Here is a 19,950-nt window from a genome sequence, read left to right on the forward strand (position 1 = left end):
AGATAGAAAATGCTAGTGAGATTTCAAGAAAATAAGGCATCAAACCAAAACCAGAAGGTAGACTGGAAATAGCGATCTTTCTTTTCTTTTTACATTTTTTCTTTTTTTTAGCCATGCTGCATGGCATGTGGGATCTTACTTCCTCAATCAGGTATCGAACTGGAGCTGTCTGAAGTAGAAGCTGCAGTCTTAACCACTGAACTGCCATGGAAGTACCAAAATATATATAATATATATTATAATATATATTAATAATATAATTTTAAAGGAATATAATAATTTTAAAGGAAGTTAAAAAAATAATAGACAAATTTTTAGGGAAGAACGCATTAAATTTGCAATGAGAGTGACTATCTGTATCTTGAGCGTATTTTGTATGCAGAATCGAACAAATTTGATTAATGCTTTATTATGAAGTACGTAAAGAGCTCAATTTCTTCAAAGGATAAAGATGCAACTTGAGAGGAAAGTAAAAGTTAAATATATTGCTAAGACTTTTCTACATTCAGAATTAGAAAAGCAAGTATAACTACTAAGGTTTAGAAAGTTACTTCTCTATTATAATTCTTCTCTCAGGAAAATCACTTCTAAGTACTTTTATCAAGAAACATAAATGTCAAGAAACACAGAAGAACTACACAAAAAAGACCTGAATGACCCAGATAACCACGATGGTGTGATCATTCTCCTAGAGTGAGACATCGTGGAGTCTGAAGTCAAGGGGGCCTTAGGAAGCATCACTACAAAGCTAGTGGAGGTGATGTAATCCCAGCTGAGCTATTTTAGATCCTAAAAAATGATGCTGTTAAAACTGCTGCCCTCAATATGCCAACAAATTTGGAAAACTCAGCAGTGGTCACAGGACTGGAAAAGGTCAGTTTTCATTCCAATCTAAAAGAAAGGCAATGCCAAAGAATATTCAAACTACTGCACAATTAAACTCATCTCAAGGTAATGTTCAAAAATTTCCAAGTGAGGCTTCAACAGTACATGAACTAAGAACTTCCAGATGTTCAAGCTGGTTTTAGAAAGGCAGAGGAACCAGAGATCAAATTGCCAACATCTGTTGGATTATAGAAAAATTAAGAGAGTTCATAAAAACATTTACTTCTGCTTTATTGAATATGCCAAAACCTTTGACTGTGTAGATCACAACAAACCATGGAAAACTTTAAAGAGATGGGAATACTAGGCCACCTTACCTGTCTCATGAGAAATCTCTATTGCAGGTCAAGAAGCAACAGTTAGAACCGGACATGGAACAACGGACTGGTTCCAAATTGGGAAAGGAGTGTGTCAAGGCTGTATATTGTCACTTTGCTTATTAAACTTATATTCAGAGTACATCATGCAAAATCCCAGGCTGGCTGAAGCACAAGCTGGAATCAAGATTTCCGGGAGAAATACCAATAACCCCAGATATGCTGATGACACCATCCTTATGCAAAAAGCGAAGAGGAACTAAAGAACTTCTGATGAAAGTGAAAGAGGAGAGTGAAAAACCTGACTAAAAACTCAACATTCAAAAACTAACATCATGGCATCTGGTCCCATCACTTCATGGCAAATCGATGAGGAAACAATGGAAACAGTGACAAACTTTATTTTGTTGGGCTCCAAAATCATGGCAGATGGTGACTGTAGCCATGAAATTCAAAGACGCTTGCTCCTTGGAAGAAAAGCTATGATGAACCTAGACAGCATATGAAAAAGCAGAGACATTACTTTACCGACAAAAGTCTGTCTAGTCAAAGCTATGGTTCTTCAGGTAGTCATGTATGGATGTGAGTGTTGGACCATAGAAAGCTGAGCACCAAAGAACTTTCAAACTGTGGTGTTGGAGAAGACTCTTGAGAGTCCCTTGGACAGCAAGGAGATCAAACCAGTCAATCCTAAAGGAAATTAGTCCTGAATAGTCATTGGAAGGACTGATGCTGAAGATCCAATATTTTGGCCACCTGATGTGAAGAACTGACCCATTGGAGAAGACCCTGATGCCATGAAAGACTGAAGGCAGAAGTGGATGACAGAGGATGAGATGGTTGGATGGCATCACTGACTCAATGGACATGAGTTTTAGCAAGCTCTGGGAGTTAATGATGGACAGGGAAGCTTGGCGTGCTGCAGTCCATGGGTTCACAAAGAGTTGGACATGACTGAGTGATTGAACTGACCGTTGTATCATTGTATCATGACTGTCAACAGAAAACTTACAGAATTCTATACCACCAAAACTAGCATTTAATAGAAAAACCTGTATCACTTTTTAAAATACAGATGCATATCAGAATTATCTTGGAATCTTTTGAAAAATTCCATGACTGAGCAACTGAATTGAACTGAATAGATATCATGGGATACCTACCATTATTTTTAAAGTATTTCTGAAATTTAAAGACATGTGAATTTACTTTGGCTAAATTTCAAAGTCATGTGTAATTAAAATTTTTATTTCATCATGATATAAATTGTCTCAAGCTGTGTGATCATTTCTACTGATTGCCACAGAAGTCATCTGTAGTATTTCCCTTTTAGATAGTTTAAACTTGCCCATAAACATATAAGAAATGTTCATACTTAAATGGAGAAGGCAATGGCAACGCACCCCAGTACTCTTGCCTGGAAAACCCCATGGGAGGAGCCTGGTAGGCTGCAGTCCATGGGGTCGCTAAGAGTCGGACAAAACTGAGCAGCTTCACTTTCACACATTGGAGAAGGAAATGGCAACCCACTCCAGTGTTCTTGCCTGGAGAATCCCAGGGACGGGGGAGCCTGGTGGGCTGCCATCTCTGGGGTCACACAGAGTCAGACATGACTGAAATGACTCAGCAGCAGCAGCAGCATACTTAAATAAAAACCACCACCAAACATACAAATTCTCAAGCATTCACGTGCCCCCTGAAACATTTTGGAACAGTATGGGACTGGCTAGGAAGGTAACCATACAAGTTTGTATAGGTTTGCCTAACAACACTCAAATAACTTTTATTTGATCTTGCTCACATTTAAGAAGGAATATACCTTCAACAGACCTAATCATGGAATCATTTTAGGGCATTTTGAATAATCATATCATTTATAAATACTAGAGCAGGACAAATTTTGCGTTAATTAAAATTACTATAATTATGCTTTTAGGACATCTGCTGACAAGAAAGGTTTTTTTAACACTAGTGACAAAATACTGTTTTGAGACCACTACAATGTGCCTAGACAAATTTATCTTTATAATGTTATCTTATATACATAATATCAACAAATATGACTTTTAGAGAAATTGGTTAAATAGGTTACATAACAAGAGAAGCCTAAGATTTGCCCTTCGAAAGAACTTTTTAAATAAGCCAATGATTTAATATTTGAACATTTGAAATAATTACTTTTCTATGTGGCAAATTCCAGCCTAGTTACCCACCTCCTCCCTTCCTGTTTCCAATGACTAATTTTTGTTTTTAAAGATTTATGTTGGCTATGCAGCACAGCATGCGGGATCTTAGTTCCCTGACCAGGGATTGAACCCACACCCCCTGGAGTAGAAAGTGAGTCTTAACCACTGGACCATCAGGGAAGTCCTTCCAATGACTACTTTAACATGAATTTCCTCTAAGGGTCTTCAGCTTAGAGATACATACTCCATAAGCTTCTTGCTTTTTCTGGGTACCTAAATAAGCACAGGCATACTTCAGTTTACTGAGCTTTGCAGATACTGCCTTTTTTGAAACCAAATCGAAGGCTTGTGGCAACCCTACATCAACCAAGTCTATAGGTGCCATTTTCCCATCATTTGCTCACTTTGCGTCTGTGTCAATTTTGGTAATTCTCACATTTTGAATTTTCTCATTTTCATATTTGTTATGGTGACCTGCAATCAGTGATCTTTGATGTTACTACTGTAATTGTTTTGGGGTGCCATGAACTTTGACAACATAAGACAACCTTAATAAAAATGTATTCTGATCACTCCACCAGTCAATCATTCCATCTTCCCGCCTTTCCCCTGGCCTCCAAGACACAATATTAAGATTAGGTCAGTTAATATCTCTAAAAGGACACTAACGGTTCAAAAGAAGTCACAGGTCTCTCATTTTATATCAAAAATTAGACATAATTAAGCCTGGTGAGGAAAACATGTCAAAAGTCAAGATAGGCTGAAAGCTAGGCCTCTTGCACCAGTTAGCAAAGTTGTGAGTGCAAAGGAAAATTTCTTAAAGGAAATTAAAAGTGCTATTCCAGTGAACACATAAATGAAAAGGGAAACTGCCTTATGGCCAATATGAAGATCTTTCATATGGACAGAAGATCAAACCAGCCACATTTAGCCAAAACATAATCCAGTGGAAGGGCCTAACTCTTTTCAATTCTGTGAAGGCCAAGAAGTGAGGGAGCTGCAGAAGAAAGCTTGAAGGTAGCAGAGGTTGGTTCATGGGGCTTATGGAAGGAAGCTGTCTCTATAACATAAAAATGCAAGGTGAAGCAGCATATGCTGATGTAGAAGCTGTTAACAAGTTATCCAGAAGACCTAGGTTAAGATAAATAATGAAGGTGGCTACACCAAAACAATAAATTTTCAATGTAGATGAAAAGCCTATATTGGAAGCTGCCACCTAGGAGTTTCATGGTAGAGAGATGTCAATGACTGCTATCAACGCTTCAAAGGACAGGCTGACTCTCTTTTAGGGGTTACTGCAATAGGTGACTTAAAAGTTGAAACCAAAGCTCATTACCATTCTGAAAACCTTTCAGTTCAGTTCAGTTTAGTTGCTCAGTTGTGTCCGACTCTTTGCGACCCCATGAACTGCAGCATGCCAGGCCTCCCTGTCCATCACCAACTCCTGGAGTTTACTCAAACTCATGTCCATCGAGTTGGTGATGCCATCCAACCATCTCATCCTGTTGTCCCCACTCCTCCTGCCCCCAATCCCTCCCAGCATGAGGGACTTTTCCAATGAGTCAACTCTTCACATGAGGTGGCCAAAGTATTGGAGTTTCAGCTTCATCATCAGTCCTTCAATGAACACCCAGGACTGATCTTTAGGATGGACTGGTTGGATCTCCTTGAAGTCCAAGGGACTCTCAAGAGTCTTCTCCAACACCACAGTTCAAAAGCATCAATTCTTCGCACTCAACTTTCTTCACAGTCCAACTCTCACATCCATACATGACCAATGGAAAAACCATAGCCTTTGACTAGATGGACCTTTGTTGGCAAAGTAATGTCTCTGCTTTTTATATGCTATCTAGGTTGGTCATAACTTTCCTTCCAAGGAGTAAGCGTCTTTCAATTTCATGCCTGCAATCACCATCTGCAGTGATTTTGAAGCCCCCAAAAATAAAGTCTGATACTGTTTCCACTGTTTCCCCATCTATTTCCCATGAAACGATGGGACCAGAAGCCATAATCTTAGTCTTCTGAATGTTGAGCTTTAAGCCAACTTTTTCACTCTCCTCTTTCTCTTTCATCAAGAGGCTTTTTAGTTCCTCTTCACTTTCTGCCATAAGAGTGGTGTCATCTGCATATCTGAGGTTATCGATATTTCTTCCGGCAATCTTGATTCCAGCTTGTGCTTCTTCCAGCCCAGCGTTTCTCATGATGTACTCTGCATAGAAGTTAAATAAGCGGGGTGACAATATACAGCCTTGATGTACCGGACCCTTTAAAATTATGCTAAACTTCCTCTGTCTGTGCTCTACAAATGGAAAAAAAAAAAGCCTGGATGACAGCACATCTGTTTACAACATGATTTACTATTTAAAGCTCACTATCAAGACCTACTCCTCAGAATAAGATTCCTTTCAAAATATTAATGCTCATTGACAATGCACCTTTGTCACCAAAGAGCTCTGATGGTGATGTACAAGCAAGATTAATATTATTTTCATGTCTGCTAACATAATATCCATTCTGTAGGTCATGGATCAAAGAGTAATTTCAACTTTCAAGACTTACTATTTAAGAAATATATCTCATAAGGCCATAGCTGCCATAGGCAGTGAGTGCTCTGATAGGTCTGGATAAATTGAATACCTTCTAGAAAGGATTCACCATCCTAGAAGCCATTAAGAACATTGTGAATCATGGTTAGAAGTCAAAATATCAACATACGTCGGAGTTTGGAAGGAGCTGATTCCAACCCTCATGGATGGTTCATGACTTCAGTGGAGGAAGTAACCAAAGGTGTGATGGAAACAGCAAGAGAACTAAAATTGTAAGTGGAGCCTAAAGATGTTACTGAATTGCTCCAACCTCATGATCTAATTTTAACATATGAAGAGCTGCTCTGTATAAATGAATAAAGAATGTGGTTTCTTGACATGAACTCTACCCCTAGTGAAGATGCTGTGAAGACTGTTGAAATGGCAGCACAGAATTCAGAATATACAGAAACTCAGTTAGCAAAGCAGGGTAATAAGGGTGAGAGGACTGACTCCAATTTTGAAAGAAGTTCTACTTCTTTCAAACAGCATCACATGCTACAGAGAAATTGTTCATGAAAGGAAGAGGCAGTCAATGAGGCAGACTTCATTACTGTCTTATTTTAAGAAATTGCCACGACCACCTCAGACTTCACCCGGATCAGTCAACAGTCATCAACATCAAGCTAAGATCCTCCACCAGCAAAGACTATGACTCTCTGAAGGTTCAGATGATGGTTAGCACTTTTTAGCAATTAAGTATTTTTTTAAATTAAGGTGTACATATATATATATATTTAAAGACATAATACTATTATACACAATAAATTATAGTATCACACAATATATACATAACATTTACATGCACTGGGAAACCAAAAAATTCATGTGACTTGCTTTATCACAATATTTGCTTTTTTGGAGGGGTCTGGATTTGCACCCACAATATCTTGGAGGTATGCCTATATAAGTTCATAAGCATTTTAAGATATTAATCATTTAACTTTTTATCTCAAAATGAAAAGTTTCTTATTTTATTTCATAGATAAAAGTCACATTAACATTCCTGGGAATAAACTTTATTACCAGGGTTTTAAAATGCATAAAAGATAAATGTAGTAGTACTTGCAGGTAAATATGGAGATTGAGGCAAAAGGGATTCTTAGGAAAAATCCTATATCCTACCTAGAGTACCTCTTAAGCTCCCTCTGCTGGCTACCATTTAAATAAAGAAAAAAAAATTGTAAACCTCTTTTCCTTTGAGCAGTAATGGGAGAAACAGCCTGAAGCTGACAATGCTGTCATTGAAATTGTAAGGAAAATTCTCCCTTAAGCAAGGGCGAGTCTAACTGCTGCTACTTTCCCTAATAAGGCTTTAGAATTTCCAAACAGATTTGGGGAGTGGCGGGGAGGTGGGAGAGGCCACAACCAACTTAAAATAAGGAAAGTCATTACCAAGTTTGAATGTGTTAAGCACAAAATTGATATACAAAAATGCAAAAGCATTAAGTATGAAACAAATCAACTACAGTTATCATTAACACTAGGAAATTAATAATTTAAATATAGTTCACAAATTTCACTATAACAAAAAGCTTATAGCACACTATTTAATCTATTAGTTTCAATATTAAGGTTTATTTTCTTTTTCCTCCAGAGTGAGGTTAAGTAACAACTTAAATAATTTTCAGGATGTATAAATGAACATCCATTCAGAAAGAACATTACTGCTTAAAAGTGGCTATCTAAGAAATATTTTGCATGTAATAAATATATTCTATGTTTAGGTTAACAGGCACCATCTCGAGAGCAAAAAATTTTTTTTAACCAATAAATAAATTACATTCAAGAAAACAAAGTGTTTATATCTGAAGTATGATATATCCTTAAATGTTTTTCTTCATATAGCACCCAAACTTCCAAACTGTCTAGAAAGTAGCTTCTAAATATAACCCATACCTTAAGTCATAAAAATAAAAGGCAAAAAAAAATCAATTTAAGACAAAACTTAGTTTATATTAATTCCCCATTCAATAAAATATCAATTGCCAATTTATTAAATGAACTGTAAATATGCAATGTTAGTGCTCAAATCTGAAATATATATTTTTAAAAGTCACTCTTTCTCAAAGTATTTAAAATATTGCATCTCTGGCGGCAAACCTGAAAACTATCATTTTATTTCTCTGGTTTTCATACTTCCACTCCCAACCCTATCCTTTAATTCTTTAACAGCCAACCAGTTTGTTTCCTTTTTTTTTTTTTTTTTTCTTTTTGGAGTAAATACAATATATCCCAAACACAAACACTGACAATACTCCTTGGTAAACAAGGAAATCCCAAAACAGCCCAAGCCTATAGCTTCACTCCCAAAGTGTGGCACAGGCTAAATGATAAGGAAAAAAACAATCAATGGCCCTTATTGATGCAATCAGAATGCTCCTGAGAGTCCACAACTGTTTTGAGAATTTGCTGATGTAATCCTGAAGAAAGTTTCAACACATTTTGCAGACAAATATCAGAGAATAAGTCTTTGATTAATAATTTTTCTATTTATTTCTGCCAAGGCGACTGAAAACACGAAAGCCTTTTCATCAGAGAGGTTAGCATAGATGTCAATTTCCTTTTCCTGTTTCTCTGTTAAAAGAAAAAGGGAAAGCTTTTAACATAAAGGCAGTAGATTCAGTAATCTTTTAGAGTTTTCACTATTTTTTAAATGATAATAAATACTATACATAATACTATGATGCATACTAAATGGTATAAAGTATCATGTTACTAAACTGAAATATTAAAATTAGACAAAGGAGTTACTAAAATGCATGAACTTAATTCTAAGACTAAATAGAGACTGGATATATATTTCTATACAGTCTAATATTTCTGTAAGAATCTCAAAATATATTTCTTTCTTCTCAGTAGCATGAGTTCACTGTTTCAATCAAAAAATTTCCTCACCCTAAATATGGTCCCTTCTGAATATCAATGGTGCCTTTATGAATATAATAAATTCTTCACCTTAGCCCTGCTACAGAAAATAAGAATAACCAACATTTATTTCTACTTTACCCCATCTGATTACAAATGTAATCCAAGTTCATGGTAGAATTTTTTTTTTAAATACAGAAAAGAAGAACCACCTATTATCTCAAGCCAGCTAAAATCATGATTATCATCTTTGTGGGTTACAGATTACTTTTTCAGGTTCTACTGTGATTCTACTTTTGTTTGGATTTTTCACTATGCTTTGATTTTTAATCAGTTAATCAAGTATACAGTTTGCTTTTGTTGTTCAGTCACTCAGTCGTGTTTGACTATTTGTGACCCCATGGACTGAAGCATGCCAGGCTTCCCTGTCCTTTACCATCTCCCAGAGCTTGGTCAAACTTATGTCCATTGAGTCAGTGATGCCATCCAACCATCTCATCCTCTGTTGTCCCTTTCTCCTTCTGCCTTCAATCTTTCCGAGCATCAGTCTTTTCTAATTAGTCAGCTCTTCACGTCAGGAAAATATTAAGAATTTCAGCTTCAGCATCAGTCCTTCCAATGAATATTCAGGGTTGATTTCCTTTAGTTGACTGGTTTGATCTCCTTGCTGGCCAAGGGATTCGAAAGAGTCTTCTCCAACACCACAGTTTGAAAACATCAATTTTTTGGTGTTCAGTCTTCTTTATGGTCCAACTCTCATATCTGAAAATGACTACTGGAAAAACCATAGCTTTGACTATACGGACCTTTGTTGGCAAAGTAATGTCTCTGCTTTTTAATACGCTGCCTAGGTTTGTGATAGTTTTTCTTCTAAGGAGCAAGCATCTTTTAATTTCATGGCTGCAGTCACCATCTGCAGTGATTTTGGAGCCCAAGAAAATAAACTCTGTCACTGTTTCCATTGTTTCCCCATCTATGTGCCAAGATCTTAGTTTTTGAATGTTGAGTTTTAAGCCAGATTTTTCACTCTCCTCTTTCACCTTCATCAAGAGGCTCTTTAGTTCCTCTTCGCTTTCTGCCATGAGGGTGCTGTCATTTGCATATCTTAGGTTATTGATTCCAGCTTATGAATCATCCAGCCTAGCATTTCACATGATGTACTCTGCATATGTTAAATAAGCAGGATGACAATTTACAGCCTTGACGCACTCCTTACCTAATTTTGAACCAATTCGTTGTTCCAAGTCCAGTTCTAATTGTTGCTTCTTGACCTGCATACAGGTTTCCCAGGAGGCAGGTAAGGTGGTCTGGTATTTCCATCTCTTTAAGAATTTTTCACAGTCTGCTGTGATCTACACAGTCAAAGACTTTAGCGTAGTCAATGAAGCAGAAGTAGGTATTTTTCTGGAATTACCTTGCTTTTTCTACAATTCAGCATGAACATCTGGAAGTTCTTGGTTCACATACTATTGAAGCACAGCTTGGAGGATTTTGAGCATTACCTTGCTAGCATATGAAATGAGTGCAATTGTGCGGTAGTTTGAACATACTTTGGCATTGCCTTTCTTTGAGACTGGAATGAAAACTGATCTTTTCCAGTCCTGTGGCTACTGCTGAGTTTTCCAATTTGCTAGCCTATTGACTGCAGCACTTTAACAGCATTTATCTGATGCAACATCTTGGACTTCTGGTTTCAGGCATTATAAACTGACTTTCCACTGTGAAAAATTAGGATTTATTGTTTTTTGCCTCTTGCCATCATACTCTTAAAATCATATCTTCCCATTATAGTTATATCATCATTTTGATGAGATCGATATTGTGCTTACATTATTCATTACATAAATTATTTCACTTTTCCTGTACATTGTTTTCCCTGAAAAGATTCTCTTTCTTCATTTGCTTAGTTTTCATTACTAACTGAACCCAAATTCTCTTCTAGTTGGATAAATCTTTCAGAATGTTTACATATATCAATTTTATCTTCTTGAAGAAATTATTTAAGAAAGTCTTCTGCTATACTTCAATCTGACATGGTTGCTTTCTAGGCCTACTGCACAATTATCACGTTGAGCTCTCTCGTCAACATCATGCTGGAGATTCTTCTCATCTCTCTCTTGAGTTGGACCCTGTGTTCTAAGTTCAGGATACATTCTTGGTTTACTTCTTCATTTTGATGCCATGTATCTTGCAGTAGCTTCCTGAGAAAGGGAGTATGGGTAGCAAATTTTTTGAGATCCTAAATATTAGAAAGTGTCTTGAGTCTTTCTTCACACTAGTTACTAGTGTGATTAAGTTAAAGACCTGAAGATTTCCTCTTAGTATTTAAAGGCAAAATACTATATTCCAAATACTGGTGCCACTGCTAAGAAAATTCTATAACACTTTTTATAGTTCTTTTTTAAGTTATTGCTAATTTACATAAAATGAAATATATGATCTTAAGTATACAACTGGATAACCCACACCACAATCAAGATATGAAAATTTCTCATTTTCCTCTCCAGTCAACCCCTCCCCACCCTACCAGAAATATTATTCCACCACCATAGATTCATTTTGCCTGTTCTTGAACATCATATAAATGGCACTGTACAGTAAGTACTGTTTTGTGTCTAGCTTCTTTCATTCAACATGCTTTTGAAGTTCGTTGATGTTGTTCATACACAAGTAGTTTGTTCCTTGCTGGAGAGTATTTCACTGTACCATTTTGATTATCTCCTTTGAACACTTGAAGGATTTTCCTTTTAACCAAAGGGAGATAATTTATGATGATATAATTTTGCATAATATCTTGTTTTAATCATCCACTTAATTTGGTGAGGTATTTCAATACAGAAATTCAGTGTCCTTCAGGTTTGGGAAAATTACTCGAATTATTTCATTGACGGCTTCCTTCTCCTTCATCTTCTATGTTCTTTTTCTGCAACATCAATTATTTACATATGTTGACCTCAAACTGGTCCTCTAAATTTCTTATGTTTTCTATTCTATTTTTAATCTCTTTTCCTATTGCTATACATTCTGGTACACTTCTTCAATTTTGTCTGTCAGATTTCTGTTAAAGTTTGACATTTTTGCAAATCATATAGACATATCTATACACATACACACATATATGATTCTCATTTTTATATATATATCATATATTTTATATATATATCATATTTTATATATATATATATACACACACACACATATATATATAAGATTCTCACTTTAAAGTTCATTTCCCAGGTAATTTTTTGACATCTTCAATTTCCTTTTAAGAAAAAGGAAATTCCTTTTTGTTTCATTACTACTGTAACTTTTCTTACAAAGAATATTAATGGAAGTTTTCATTTTCTTTTCACCCTGCAAAAACTCATCCAAGTTACTTTTTTTTTTTTCCTTTATGAAAGCCTGACTGGAGAACTCAATATTTACCATCTCTAATTTTTACCTAACTTTCCTCATTTTAATTTGATAGCCCTGCCCTCAATGATGCTTGGTATTTCTGAAACCAGAAACTCTCTTTTGCCTTATCTTTTATTAAAGGATAAAAAGCCCTAGCAAGGTATTAAAAAAGACTTTCAAATCACCTCTACACTTCCAGACATAACTCAAGCAAAAAATTGCTGACCTTAAGGAAGATGTAAAACAAAAAAAGGTTTCTTTCTTAGCTTTTCTCAAAGGCGCTTACAATTTAGGTTTCTTGGATCTACTAAAGAAGTTATTACTTTCCAGAATTTTGCGGCTTCTCCTATTCCCTCTCCTTGTGGAACTTTGCCCTTGAAAAAACAGAGTCCCTTTCCTACTTTACTAGGGTTTGGGGCGAGCACAGAGCTAGATGTGTTTATTCAATCTACCATCTTTAACTTGAAGTCTACCTTAATTCTCTATGTTCATTAATAAGATATTCAAAATTGGCTAATAAATTTTAATCAGTGAAAATGTCACTGTTACATTACTAATATCTAAAATAATCATACCCCCACATATAAAATGAAGACTTATTTTAAACAAACCAAAAGTTAAGTTTAATGATTGGCTTTTATGATAATGTTGTTACCTAGATGTCTAAAAAGATTTCCTTTCATTCTTCTATTTTTTTCAAAATATACAAAATAAAGTCAATTAAAAATGTGCTTTTAGACACATTGTAAGGTTTTCCTTATTAAAATAAAGGTAAAGCTTGCTTCAAATTCTTTAAGCATCCTATGAGCAGGGAAAAATACTGAATTTAAGTGACTACTAAACAATAAGAAGCATATCAAAGAAGTCTATTCTAAAATATATAGACATTTTAAATGCTCACATTTCCCACCAGTATTATATTTAGAAAACATGGTGTGCCTTCAGGGACTGTAAGTACAGCCCAAGAGCAAAATCTAGTCTGCAACCTGTTTTTATAGTCTTACTGGAACACAGCCATGCCCATTCATTTACATATTTTCTATGGCTGCTTTCCAGACACAATGACAGAGCAGAGTGGCTTTGACAGAGACTTTATAGCCCAGAAAGCCTAAAATATTATCTGGCTCTTTACATAAAAAGCTTGCTGACTGCCCCTGTTCCTGACCTACATTAAAAGATTCCATTTTATTATACAAAAATTGCTTTGAGGTCTTCCTTGTTTGTAGTAAAAGTATATCTTATTCTAGAAACAGCATTCTTAAAACTTTTCTATAACAAACTAAAAATATCTGAAAAAAGAATTTAGCCAAATAAATGCTTCTGTTTTCAAGTTAACATAAAATAAAAGATTCAAACCTGCACAGTGAGTACCAGAACAACTACAGAGTCTTCATTTCCCCAGAGAAAAGACTGTCATTATCTATTTTCTCATCTCCTCTGACCCACCACCAGAGGCATTCCTTTTCCATTCTTTGGATTATGTTCCCTTTACTTCAACTGTAAAGAATGTTGTTTTCTGGGCCAAGCAGTATTTTCCTTTTCTCTTTTTTCTCTGTTAGACTTTCCTTTACCTAGTTTCCCTTTTGAAACAGTCTTTGGCATATATTTTCTGTTCACCCCATTATTAAAGAAACATATTCAAACTGAGAAGAAAACTCAAACTCTCTGGAAGATCAGTATAATAGAAGAAAAAAGAATAAGTAGTGAAATTAGCCAAGGGATTAAGGAGTATCTAAGCACAGTCTTCACAGAATATAGTCAAAGACATTAATAACCTTAATTCTTTAGTCCTATGATATTAAGAAATCTTTAACTTTGATAAAAGCTATAAAGATGAAGTTATTTACACTAACAGTAGTAATTTTTTTCAAATAGAAACACACAAAACAGAGAAATGGTGAACAGGTAAGAAATTCTCAATATCTAAAATATATTTACGAGTGAATACCTGAATACTTAAGACTGAATGCCTGAAAAAGCAAAGTGTAGCTCACAAATAACATAAGAAATTTTAAACGCATTTCACTGAAGATGAAATTATTCTAACAGAGGTTTTTTTGATGTATAATAACATTGTTATTTATTTTTAATTGAAGTACAGTTGATTTACTTGATAAGAGATTTTAAAATAATTATAAAAGCAACTCTCTTTTTCATTTAATTACTGGCTTGAAATTATGGGCATATGGAAGTTCATTATGCTATTCTTTTCACTTTTGTGTAATTTAAAAAATTTTCCACAATAAAAGGTTTTTTAAAAGATAAACAAAAATCAAAGAAAAAGAAGTTGAAGTTTAACTTGATGGTTAAAAACATCATGGTTGATGGTTATTGGTAGGCACACTACTTATCCAAAGAAAAGAGAAAATCTATAAGGAGAATATGAATATGCTTTAGACAGAGAAGAATTCACCTACTATCCAAGAAGAATTCACCTTAGCTTTTGGATACTGAAGAACATTGAAAATTCATACTGAAGAACACTTTCAATAGTAAATTTTTAAAACTCACAGTATAATAGTTTGAAATAAATCTTAACAGAACTTAGATTTATCTTTTAAAAAAGTATAACCATTTTAACAGACTTATTCAGGATGTCATACACAAATTATTGTCTCTGAACTTTACTATCATCAGTTTATAAGAAAGTGAATTTACCTAACTTAAGCCTTTATTTTTCCAATAAGAATTAAATTTATGGATTTTTTAAAAAATAAAACAAGTATCTACCTGAGAGAAAATGCTTTTACAAACTAAAATATAAGTTGGAATTTTAAATCCAGGAGTTCAATGCCTACCAAATAGTTTCTTCACTACTATCTAATTAAGATCTTAGAAAACTTTAATACTTGGGGGGGAAAAAACTGCTTGGATTTACTCATACCTCTTTCTTCCTCATGTTTTTTGGCAGATGCACTTTTAGGTCTTCCTCTTCCTCGTCTGATATGATCTGAATGGCTGTTACTTCGAGACCTCTTTCTGTTTTCTAAATCTTTATTTACTGTAGAATTGATCTTCTCTCGCCTAACTCTCTCTGTTCGCCTCCTCTTGGCCTCATGCTTGTTTTCTGTATGGATGAATAAAAGTGACATATTTTACGGCTTAAGCAAGAACTGTCTGCCCATGTTCACACTGCTTTCTTTTTCTTTCTAAATAGCGCTAGAGTTTGCTGCCTTGCATATTTTATAAGATTACATCCATAACATATATGCCCTTCAAATCCATGCAGAAAAAAAAAAACAACAGAATTCAGATCCATATTAACATATAAGGTAGGAGGAATATTAGAAAACAAGTATCTCTATTTGATTATTCAGCCCTGTAAATTCACTTAATTCCAAGGCAACCTTTCTGCTTTTTTCCTTTCTCTGTTTCTAAGCTAAAAATGGTGAAGTATTAAAAAGGAAAATAAATAAATATTCCATTCCTTTTTTCCCCCTACCCAAATCACAGATTGAAATATATAAAATACACAGAAGTAAAACTGACCTTAGCGATACTATATTAATGTTACGGAAAAAAACAAACAAGGTATCTAGGGAAAACATAAAAACACTAGGGAAGTAAGCAGTTTTCACTTTAGTTACAGATAAGGTCATTTCTGACATTCTAAGAGCATATTTATCCCAATTAGAATCCAATAGAGTAACTTTACTCAACATGGTGATTTAATTAATGCAAGGAGCCACTCCTTCTCACTCCAAACAGATTAAAAGTTTGGGTAAGACAAATAATAAATTTAATACATATCTGACTTTAAAAGAAAGAAAATTCCTCAAATGCCTAAAATAGTGGTGGTAAAGGGGCAAAACAAATAAGAAAATTCATATCCCAAACACTAAAGGGAAAAAATTGAAAGGCTATATAAATTAAGTATGCTCAATAGGCTACTATAAAGTAAAATAAATTTAAGTAAAATATTAATAGCTATTTCCAAATACCATATCCTTAGAAAATTAGTTAATTCCAGGTCTCAAATGAGACATACACCAGATAATGCAAGAACATTTAATTATTCCAGACTGTAAGAAAGTTATTAGTTTAACAAATAATTTGCAAGGAATAAAAAAGAAAATAATAGAGTCAAAAGAGGTATCACCCATATACAATGTGAGGACCTTATTTGGAATCTATTTTTAAAAACCATTATGAGAAACCTGAAAATTTCAATACCAGTTGGATATTTGGTATTACAGAATTAGTGTTATTTTTTATTGCATGTAAGTTTTAAAAATTTATTTATTTGGCTGTGCCAGGTCTTAGTTGCAGCATGTGGGATCTAGATCTCTGGCCAGGGATTGAACCCAGGCCTCCTGCATTGGGAGCATGGAGTCCCAGCCACTGGACCATCAAGGAAGGCCCTGTGTTTCAGCTTTTAAAGGTCAACCTTTCAGAAACATATAATGAGAAATATTTATAATTGAAATTATATGAGATTTGCTTTAAAATGATATATAAGAGAAGAAATGGATGTGGATGTGACAGTGTATGCTTAGAATTTCTGAAAAATAAAATTGATTTGATACAATTCCATTTATTATGGCATCTAGTATTACTGCTAAAAGCAGAAAGCTTATTATTTTAGTGATTTTTTAAAAAAACAATTTTAAATGAGGCTTGAAATTTCTAATCCAATTCTGAAAATATAAAATACGATGTTATTTAAAAAAATAGGAAATTAACATGTGAGTCCAGTATTATCTAAAGTATAGATTTTGTTCAAATTTCACAAAATTTTATGCATGTCCACTATTGGTTTTCATACCTAATTCAAGATATCACATTGTATTTACTGGATTGACCAGTTTCAGCTACATGCAATGAATTCTGATAACTTCTCTTTTCATCTTTATTCTTTACAAATATTTTCTAATTTTTCTTCTTACGGCTTCTTAGATACACCCATCATTTAAAAGTGGGCATTTAATTTCCACAAATATGGGGTTTTAAAATTATTTTTTATATTAATTTCTCATTTAAATGTTTTCTTCTCCACAATCACCCTGTGTTTTTTCAGTCTTTTGACTTTCTTGAGGCTTTCAATGGGTAAGACAAAGATCTCTCTTGGTTAATGTCACACTGCACTTGAAAATATGTGGGCTCTTTTCAAGTATCTCTTAATATTCATTTCTAACACAATTCCACAGTTATAAGAGAATAATAGACTCTGTCTGATTTCAATACTTTTAGACGATGAAATTTTTGCACCTCGTTTTATGTCCCTGGATATGTTCCAGGGTCTCCTGGTGTATAGTCTATAGGAACTTCAATACAATTTGTACCCTGCTGTTGTGTGAAAATTGTATAAATCTTAATTATGTTGAATTGGCTCATAAGGCTAGTCTACTATATCCTTCTATTTTTCTGTTTATTCATTCTATTAATTTTTGAGACTTTGATGCAGAAACTCCACCTAAAAAATCTTAATTTATCTACTTAAAAAATAATTGTAATACATAGTGGAACTATATGTAACTTTGATCTGTATTTTCCAAGTCTCCAATAAATGTGTTATCATACTTTCATAATTTAAAATATTAAAAAAAAGTTTAAATAAAATATAAGAAAAAAATTAAAAGTTGAAAGAAATAGTAACTGGTAAAGCTTTTTACAGTAGGCCTTTTAGAGTTTAGCACTGAATTTAAGTTTGTTCCTTCAGCTACCCACTCATCTCTGCAAACTTATTCATAGCCAACTTCTCAAAAAAGAAGCATCTGTACTTTCTGCCTCTAGTTTCTCACCTCCCATTCATCCATCACTTCATTCCAGTGTAGTCCCCAACCCAATGAAAAGGATCATCAAGAACAAAAACCTCTGTTGGCAAATCTAACTGACATCTCTCTTTAATCATCTTAAATACCATTTCTCAAAAATTCAAGAGGACCACTCTTTTCCTTGAAATCAATTTCCCTGATTTTTCAGGTTCTCCAGGCTCCCCATCATACCAACCATTCCTTTTTTATCTCCTTTGGGGTCTTCTCCTCCCTGCAGATTCTTTTTCATCTCTAATATTAAAGTCCTAGGACTCTGTCCTGAACTCAGATACTCCATGAACCCAAAACATTGTTGCTGTTTTAATGGTCTAAAATTCATACTTTCAGCTGTGACTTCTTCCCAAAGCTCTAGATTGCCTACCTGACAGCTTCACTTGTATGACTCACAAGCATTTCAAAAGTGCCCCCAAAAATAACTCTTTATTTTCCCTCCTGCAACCTTCATTATAATAGTAAATAGCACCAACAGTTACAAAAGCCAAATTAACCTAGTCATTTGTGACTCAGATTGTTTCTTCCATCATCACAAAAGTCCACAGGTACTCTGTGCAAAATATATCCACAATTTCCTCATTTCTCCCACTTCTGTGGGCAACATCCAAACCGAACATATTCCCTAAGCAGTTGCCAAAATTACCTTTAAGAAAAAACCAGACTCTATAAGTTCCTTTTCTAAAATCTTTCATTAGGCTTCTCACTTTATTTAAAATAAAGTCAAATTTCCTGACAAAAGACTACAAGTCCTACTATAAGACCTGACATTCACCTCTCATCCATCTCATTTCATACCACTAGCCATTTTGTTCACTACTCTCCAGACATGTCTTCCTCTAAAACAAGTTCCTTCCTCCTTTTGAGGCTCTACATTTGCTAATCCTTCTGCCTAGAGCTCTCTTCCCAACACTTTTCATGAGACAGGCTAAATTTCCTTCAGATGTCAATTTACAGGTCACTCCAAGTCTCCAAGCCCAAGTTACTTTCTTCTTCTACTATTACTATAGTCTGTTTTTTATTTACATACATGCTCAATATGTCTCCCCCACCAAAGTATAAGCTCTATGAAAGTTGGGACACTTGTCTGTCTCATTCACAGAAACTAGAACATTAACTACACATTTAAGTGGTGCTAAATAAACAAAATTAGACTGAGTACATGCATTTATCTCACTATGTTCTCAAAAATTCTATTGAAATGCAAATAAACATGGGTAAAAGGAAAAAGGAAAATAAATCAGCAGGGCTTGAAACAGGAAATAGTGCTATTAGCAATCTGAAATTACAGAATTCCAGCAAGCTGGCAAACTGACAGATTCTGATTAAGTAACCAGAAAAGAAGAAACTAAAATTCAAAATAAGACTATGAAATGGTTTCTATAGAAAGGATAGCTGTTCTTCCCAAAGACACTCCCAGGATAGGACAAAAAGTATAGTAAGGAAGAGTAGGCCACAGAGTGATCATCTGAATAACTCTAGAACTACTGTGGGACAGTTGGGCCTATGTATACAAAGCAACTGACACAAAGAAATAAAGCTTTTCAGAACCAAGCAATGTTCAAGGGGACTTTGAACTTCCATATCATAGAAATATGAAAGGGGTTCCCAGGTGGTGCTAGTGGTAAAGAAAACAACTGCAACGCAGGAGACACTGGAGTCTTCGGTTCAATCCCTGGGTCGGGAACATCCCCTGGAGGAGGCAATGGCAATCCACTCCAGTATTCTTGCCTGGAGAATCCCATGGACAGAGGACCCTGGGGGGCCACAGTCCATAGTGTCACAAAGAGTTGGACACGACTGAGCAGGCACACACATTAGAAATAAGAAATAAACAAAAAAAAGTAGTTCCTTATAAAAAAGAAACACTAAAAAGGATTTCACATTCTGCCTCAGAATGACGCTTTTCTTATCTTGGCAATCATGGATTCCAACAGCATCTCCCAGC

At 34.7% G+C, this 19,950-nt stretch overlaps 1 protein-coding gene across 1 annotated transcript in view; it reads right to left on the minus strand.

Moving 5' to 3' along the window:
• Positions 1 to 7,908: 7,908 nt before the first annotated feature.
• The window catches only part of C2H16orf87 (chromosome 2 C16orf87 homolog), a 32,700-nt gene continuing 20,658 nt past the window's right edge, over positions 7,909 to 19,950 (minus strand). The window contains exons 3-4 of the mRNA XM_065920472.1: positions 15,122 to 15,304; positions 7,909 to 8,550 (exon numbers count right to left, since the gene is read on the minus strand). Of these exons, the coding sequence (XP_065776544.1) occupies positions 8,432 to 8,550; positions 15,122 to 15,304 (302 nt within the window). The 3' untranslated portion in view covers positions 7,909 to 8,431. The remainder of the gene's footprint in view (positions 8,551 to 15,121; positions 15,305 to 19,950) is intronic.

Source organism: Muntiacus reevesi, chromosome 2 (assembly GCF_963930625.1).
Source record: "Muntiacus reevesi chromosome 2, mMunRee1.1, whole genome shotgun sequence".
Lineage (NCBI taxonomy): Eukaryota > Metazoa > Chordata > Mammalia > Artiodactyla > Cervidae > Muntiacus > Muntiacus reevesi.